Genomic DNA, 8058 nt, shown 5'->3' with positions numbered 1-8058 from the left:
GGGGTAACTCAAGACAAGATTAAGGAGGTTCTGTTCCCTTTTTCTTTGACTGACTCAGCCAGGGAGTGGCTGACTGATTTGGACCGCACAGCTACAGGGGTTACAGATTGGGAGTCTCTTGCTCTTGCCTTTTATAAGAGATATTTCCCTCCACAGCGCACCAATCAGCTGAGGGCAAAGATCACAAGTTTCAAGCAGGCTCCCGATGAGACTTTATATGAGGCGTGGTCCCGTTTCAAGAAATTAGTGAGGTCTATTCCTCACCATGGTTTTGATCCGTGGTTTCTGCCTAACCAGTTCTACAATGGGCTGTACGATGATCACAGAGCCATACTTGATGCGTCATCTAATAGGAGATTCCAAGAGAATACCGACGATGATAAGGGATGGGCCCTTATTGAAGAGATGCTGAATCACAGTGTTGAGTATGGAAACCCGAGGGATGGTATTAGAACAGATCATGCAGTTGATAAGCAAGTTGTGGCTCAGCTGGAAGCCATGAATGCTAGATTTGACAAGTTGGAGTTACATTCTGCTCGGGAGCCTCAGACGGTCCATTTGCTTACTAGAGAGGAGATCGTCACATGTGAGAGGTGTGGGAGCAATGACGGTCACACTGCTGTTGGCTGTCTTACGGAGAAGGAACAAGTCCTTGCTTTTCAACAATATAGGCAAGGAGGGGGTTCCTATTACAACAACCAAGGGGCAGTCCATCCCAATTTGAGGTGGACAAGTCAAAATGTGCTCAATCCTACCCCTCCTCCGCACCAGCAGCAGCCGTATGTTCCTCCACATAAGAATCAACAAGGCTTTCAGAAGCCTCCTTCCTTCCCTCCTCCCAATCACGGTGCATCATCATCTGGTGGAGTAAGTGAGATAGGTGAGCTAAAGACGATGTTGCAATCTTTTACAAAGCAGTGGCAGTTGAGTGATCAACAGAAAGATGCGTCAATCAAGGCACTTGAAACTCAAGTTGCCCAATTAGCCGCGAACCAGTTTGCAAGAAAACCGGATCATTTACCGTCACAAGCTGACAAAAATCCACATGAGACGGTAAATTTAATCAATTTGAGAAGCGGTCGTTCATATGAGGGACCGGAAGTGTTGAAATCAGACCCGAGGAAGGTTATAACTGCTGATGAACAGTGTTCTGGTGAAGAAAAGGAGCTGACGGCTAAGAAAGTACTCGATCGACTAGTTTCTGGGGGTCGATCGAGTAAAAGTGCTGAAGAAAGTACTCGATCGAGTGGAATTTCTACTCGATCGAGTGAACAGGAAATAGGAGCTGCTCGATCGAGTGACATTTCTACTCGATCGAGTGATTTTATTGAAGAAACAGCTCGATCGAGTGGAAATTCTGGTCGATCGAGTAATGCAGATAAAGGACAGCTTGATCGAGAGCCTGCTAGTGCTCGATCGAGTGAAAAATCACCTGAAAGACCTCGTTCGAGAGGAAAGAAGCGTTCGAAGGACTAGGAGCTTGATCCGGCTGACACATTGGAAGAGAGGAATAAGGGACTCGAGATACCCATCACGGTTCCCTTCCCGAGGTGTTTGCAGAGTACTAAAGCTAATCAACAATTCGGCAAATTTGCCGAACTCCTGAAGAGCTTGCAGGTCACTGTGCCATTCGTCGAACTGCTGACACAGGTACCCTCTTATCTTAAATTCATGAAGGAAATTTTATTGCGTAAGAGGCATATTAACGACCATGAGACGGTAGCTTTGACCGAGGTAGAGACGGCCCTAGTTCAAAATAAGTTACCTCCCAAACAGTCAGACCCGGGTAGTTTCTCAATTCCGTGTCATATTGGTACCCATTTGATTGATAATGCGTTATGCGATCTAGGCGCTAGCGTTAGTGTCTTACCGCTGTCTCTGGCTAAGAGACTTGGTTTGACAAAGTTTAATTGCACAAATATGACTGTTCAGATGGCCGACCGTAGCATCTCACGGCCACTAGGTGTAATAGAAGACATACCTGTTAAGATCGGGAGGTTCTTTATTCCCGTTGACTTTGTTGTGCTTGACATCCCCGAAGATGCCCAAACCCCTATTATTTTAGAGAGACCATTTTTATTTACTGCCCGAGCAGTAATAGATGTCGGGGGCAAGACATTGACTTTTCAGGTAGGGGACGAGGAATTGATATTCCATCAATCTAAGTTCCGGAGGGCCCCCATGCACGCTCAGCCTTGCAATGCCCTTTCTTCTATTGACCCTCCTATTGACACTTCAAATGAGAATTTGGAACATTGTGCTGCTATTGTGACCCCTCCGCCTCAGGTTGAGAGCAAAAAGGAGGAAAGTTCGTCTGTTTTCCTTATTGCAGGTACAGATGAAAATATTGCAGGAGCTGTCAAAGGGCATTGTGCAATTAATGTCAGTCAAAGTGGGGAGTGATGATGTTAAAGCCGGTGAAAAAGGAGTAAGGATGAGAAAAGTTCGCGCGTATGTGGACGTCAACTATTCTCCTTCTAACGATTCAAGTTCAAGCTCATGGAAACTAAAGAGGACAATCAATGTTGCTGAGATGACGTCCTCCAGTCAGGAGCCCTCCAAGGGGCTACTGAATTGCCATGGGAAATGAGCGGGGAAATGCCCCGTGTACCAATTTATATAAACAATTTTTAAATTTTCCATTGGATTTTATTTATTGCTTTTAATTAGGACAATTAGAACTTAGACAATTTTTAGCGTAGATTAGAGATTATAGACTGTTACTTTGCGTATTTGGCATTTTGGGATATTTTGCAAGTGTTTTTATGCAGGTTTGGGGAATTTTACGCAAATTCAAAGGAAGAATGACGAATTCAAGAGCTTATACGAGGAAAAGAGCTCGATCGAGTACTTTTTGTATTTGTGATCGGTCCGTTTCGTGTTCACAATTAAAGGTGTGGTCGTTGGGTCACGTCCGAATCAAAACACAATTTATAGCTTCACAAACAACTCTACAATTAGTAAAGAGGCAAGTAAAGGTCGGATCCCAAGGGACGGGTATTGAAATGAGATTTCTATTGAAACTAGTGGTGTCTTAGGGGTGTCACAAATTGGGTTAATGTAGAAGGTCACTAACTAAAATAGCAATGAAAATAAACTAGCAAGATGAATTAAAAGGGGTGTAAACAATTGATTAAAAAGGCACTAGGGTGTCATGGGATCATAGGGGAATCATGGGAATTGATCATACAAACATGTTCTCAAATTATAAGCAAGCAATTATTGTTGTGATGGATTGAGTTGGGTTATATCTTACAATCCTAGGAAAGTTTGGGTCCCGGAGCCTAATCGATTAGATTATACAACACCTACAAGTCGACTTAATCTTCCCTACTCAACAACATGCATGGTCTAATGAGACTCGAGTTGGGTTATGTCTTACAAGTCTCATTGAAAAGATAGGAGATGGTAGTAAATGCAAGGATTCATAGGCTTAGCATTTCATCAAATATAACATGTGCATGAGTTGAGATCAAAACAAGCAAGCAAATAAAACATGAAAGCATATTAATTTAAGCATGAATCATTCCCCATGTTGGTTTCCCCTAATCACCCATTAACCCTAGCTAAGAGACTACTCACTCATTATCATGTTGATCATGCTAGCAAGGTTGTCAATCATACTAACAAAATGAAACATGATGAATAAATGAAAGTAATTAACAATAATTAAAAACGGATCAAGAGAATTATACCTACTAATGATTCCAATAATAAAGCAAAGATAAAAGAAGTACTTGATGCTTGATTGAGAGGCTGTCAATCTCCCAATAATAACCCAAATAATCTTCAATTACCCAAAATAAAGCTTGAACAAAAGAGAGATTAAGGAAATAAAACTTGTATTAGAACTTGATTAATTGTTGATTACAAAACTAGAGAGAGATTTGATTGATATTAACTACTCTAATTATTGATAAGAAGAACATCCTCTCCTAATTAGACTAATGGGGTATTTATAGTGGAAATTAGGGGGATGCATTAGGGTTAACTAAGGGCTAAACTAGTAATTACACTTTTTAGATTGAGCAGGGAGGAGCCGATATTTTCCGAAGGAAGGGCTTCTTTCTTTTTAACTTGGAGAAGAGGAAATCGCGCTGTAGAGGAATCCGTGCGTATTGGTGTCGGGACGGGCGGATTCTGGTGGTGGAAGACGAGCGGATTTGAGGGAATCCGGGCGGATTCTGGCGGTGCAATCCGAGCGTCTTTGGAGGAAATCCGCTCGGATTGTTTTGTGAGGAGACGGGCGGATTGGAGACAATCCGCTCGGATTGTAGCTCAGCACAAATTCTTCTTCTTTTCTTCCCTTTTCTTCATGAAATTCCTTGGGGATTTCCTTGGGGACTCAAGGATCCTTTCTCAACATTGCTCATCTACTATAATATGTACAAAGGCCTTCTAATCTTGTCTCTCCTTGATGCTTGGTCATTGGATTCGATCAATTTAGTCTTGTTTTGCCATGAAAATGCAAGATTCTTACTCCTTTCCTACCAAGGGATCAAAATCTCAAAGAATATGCAAAATAAAGAACTAAAGATAATAAATGACCCAAATATGCACTAAAAAGCATGGGAACAAGGCTAATTCGGGGGCTAAATGTGCGCTAATTATGGTCACATCAAATATCCCCAAACCGAACCTTTGCTCGTCCCGAGTAAAGAGGTGACAAATACTAGGACCAATACTAACCTATCCTAATAATATAGCCGATATGAGACAATTAGCGGGTCTCACTCCGCCCCTTCAACTCACAACAAGACAACTATGAGGTAGGATGCCTTCTTGCAAGGCAAGGTGGGTCTTGCCAAAATGGCGACACATCCAAACATTAAGCACACAAAATCACATAATGGATGCATCTACAAAAGAATAGCCACTTCCTCATCAAGTGGCGGAGGCACTAAAGAGGAACAAATTTAAGAGAATGTAATCCTTCACAAATACTAGTTCAACAAATTACTAAGGCTAAGAGGATGGCACTAAATCACCTCCAAATGGTGTTAAACTAGGAGAATTTTCCTAAAAGAAAGGGATGAGAGAGAAATTAGAGAGAGAAAATCCTCTCTAATCTTCTAACCGTTTTAGCTTGTTCTTGAAGCAACCATGGCTCGGAATAAGAAAAACAACAAAAATCCCTCAAATTCATCGCAATCTTCACCAAAAAATCAAAAAAATAGTGTTGAAATTCGTTTTAATAAGGGGAAAGCCCCACGGCATCTTCGGTTTTCTTCAAATGATTTTGATTCTGACTTGCAATTGATTATAGAGGATGAGGAGCTTGAAGTCGTTGAAGAAGTGGCACCACAACAGGACGTGGAGAAGACGCCCCCGGCTAAACCTGTACTCCGATTAACGTCTGAGGATGTTGCTGGTGAGCTGAAATTCTGGTCTACCTCTATTGTGTGTTACATATTAGGTGCAAACCCACCCAGCTCTGTCCTCACTGGTTATGTTAAGCGGGTCTGGCAGGGGTTTGGTGTCGATAAAATAGCTTTTATGCCAAACGGATTGTTTCTGGTACGCTTTAAAACTAAGGAAAAGCAACAAATTGTGTTAAATAATGGTCATCTTATCTTTGACAACAAGCCGGTAATTGTGAAAGCTTGGGAACCTGATATGGAACTCGTTAAACATGATGTTAAGCGTGTTCCTATTTGGATTAAATTGTATGGCTTGGATGTTAAGTTTTGGGGGACTGAATGTCTCAGGAAAATCAGTGGAATTGTGGGGGCTTACATTAAAAGTGATGAAGCCACACAGAATAGGGATTTCCTGGGATATGCTAGAACAATGGTTGAAGTAAATGTTGATCAGGTATTTCCCACTGAAATTGGATTTTTTGATGAGAATGGCAAACAACATTATCTTAGAGTCATGTATGATTGGCTTCCTATTACATGTGGCAAATGTAAAGGGTTGGGTCATGAGACTGCTAAGTGTCGAAAAGGAGAAGGGAAACCTGCAACAAAGGTGTGGAAACCCAAACCAGGGAATGTCTGCTGCATTGCGTCCTGGGAAGAAACATGTTAAGACCCGGCTGTGCGGCGGTGAATGTTCCAGTCAGAAGGTGATCGCCCCAATTCAAGAGAGAGTCGCTATCGTTGAGAGGGGCATTGTTACTCCTGTGATTGTATCTAAACCAAGTGGTAGAGCGATCAATGCCTGACGACTCCTTACAAGGATGATGAGACAGAGTCGGGGAGAAAAGAGTTTTTATACCGGGAGGCTTGAGCTTCATTGAAGCCTTGAGTCACTCTATTCAAGAAGAAAAGAGATAGGATTGTTGAAAAGGGGGAATGCGAGGGTCCTTGTTGATAATGGGTAGTTGTGGTTTTTGGAATGTGCGAGGACTGAATAGTATTAATAAACAGCTTGAAATAAAGCATTTTCTTAATAAGAATAATGTAGGATTGTTTGGTTTAGTTGAAACTAAAATAAAAAGCCATAGTTGGAATAAAGTAAGGAACACTCTGTGTGAGACTTGGTCCATATGTACTAATTCTAGCCTACACAGTGGGGGTAGAGTATGGTTATTATGGGACCCTTCTATGTTTGATGTTAATGTGAAGGATGTGACTGCCCAGGCCATACATTCTGAGGTGTATGATAAATTCAGGAGGAAAACTTTCTGGTATACTTTGGTGTATGGTTTCAATAAGGCTGCAGAGAGGGAGAGTCTTTGGAATAGCATTATAAATTACCATAGGAGCATCAATGGTCCTTGGATGGTTTGTGGGGACTTCAATGCTATTTAGGACTTTAATGAAAGGATTGGTGGGGCACCTGTATCTTATGCTGATGTCCTTCCTTTGGCCCAGGTTACTCAGGATTGCAATTTGGTTGATCTGAAAGCGACTGGTGCTTTTTTTACGTGGAATAATAAGCATGAAACTGGTGATAAAGTGTATAGTAGAATTGACATGGTGCTGATAAATGATGATTGGGTCACTACCTTCCCTGACAGTGTGGCAAATTTCCTCCCTGAGGGGTTATTTGATCATTGCCCCTGTCTCATTTCCTTGGAATGTTCACATCAGCAACGTACTAAATCTTTTAAGTACTTTAATATGTGGGCACTTTCTAAGGAATTTGATTCTACTGTCAGGTATTATTGGAGTACAGTAGTTCAGGGGACACCAATGTTTAGGGTGGTCCAGAAATTGAAGTTATTGAAAAAAGCTTTCAGGAACCTGAATAGGGAGCAATTCAGTGATATTGAGAACTTAACAAATGTTGCTGAGTTAGCACTTAAAGATATTCAGGTGAAGCTGGTTCAGGATCCTTTAAATTCTGAACTCTGTCATACTGAGAAAATTTGTGCTGCTGAATTGGGAGAACTACTCAAAGCTCGAAATATGTTCCTTAGTCAAAAAGCCAAAGCAGCCTGGATTGCTGAGGGAGATGAGAATTCTTCTTACTTTCACTCAGTGATCAAAAACGCAGGCTTGGCCATAATAGGGTTTACAAAGTGAAGGATATTAGACAAAAGGAATGTTGTTCTCCTGGTGACATTAAGGGTGCTTTTGAAGAATTTTATATGTCACTCCTTGATGAGTCTAAGCCTGTGACTCCTATTAACTAGGCTATTGTCAGGATGGGGCCCTGTCTAACAGCTGATCATAGAGCTTCTCTGCTAGCTCCCCTTTCTGATAATGAAATTAAGAGAGCAATGTTTGATATCCCTGGTAACAAAGCACCAGGCCCTGATGGCTTTGGGAGCCAATTTTTCAAAGATGCTTGGCACATTATTGGCCCTGAGGTGTCTGCTGCTGTTAGGGATGTGTTTACCAAGGGAAAATTGTTGAAGCAGTGTAATCACACTGTGATTACTTTGATACCTAAAGTTGTTATTCCTGATAATGTCAAGCAATTCAGGCCCATTGCTTGTTGTAACACTGTCTACAAATGCCTTTCCAAAGTCATTTGTAATAGATTGAGAGATATCTTGCCTGATATTATAAGTCCTTCTCAGAGTGCTTTCATTAAGGGGAGGGACATAGTGGGGAACATTCTTATATGCCAAAATCTCATCAGATTGTACAAGAGGAAAGCATGTTC

At 41.5% G+C, this 8058-nt stretch overlaps 1 protein-coding gene across 1 annotated transcript; it reads left to right on the top strand.

Moving 5' to 3' along the window:
• The first annotated feature begins 6317 nt into the window (after positions 1-6317).
• Positions 6318-7472, top strand: LOC141595394 (uncharacterized). The gene is made up of 2 exons (XM_074415359.1): positions 6318-6728; positions 6819-7472. Exons 1-2 carry the CDS (start codon positions 6318-6320, stop codon positions 7470-7472), a joined length of 1065 nt encoding a protein of 354 aa, XP_074271460.1.
• Positions 7473-8058: the final 586 nt, after the last annotated feature.

Source organism: Silene latifolia, chromosome 8 (genome assembly GCF_048544455.1).
Source record: "Silene latifolia isolate original U9 population chromosome 8, ASM4854445v1, whole genome shotgun sequence".
In the NCBI taxonomy this organism is placed as follows: domain Eukaryota; kingdom Viridiplantae; phylum Streptophyta; class Magnoliopsida; order Caryophyllales; family Caryophyllaceae; genus Silene; species Silene latifolia.
The sequence above is the reverse complement of the archived record's forward strand: the minus strand, read 5'-3'. Positions and strand labels throughout refer to the sequence as shown.

Excerpts from the sequence above, each read along its gene's own strand:
- LOC141595394 (XM_074415359.1), top strand. The coding sequence starts at position 6,318 with ATGGGTAGTTGTGGTTTTTGGAATGTGCGAGGACTGAATAGTATTAAT. Across the intron at positions 6,729-6,818 it reads GCATCAATGGTCCTTGGATG|GTTACTCAGGATTGCAATTT; the intron begins GTTTGTGGGGAC and ends CCTTTGGCCCAG.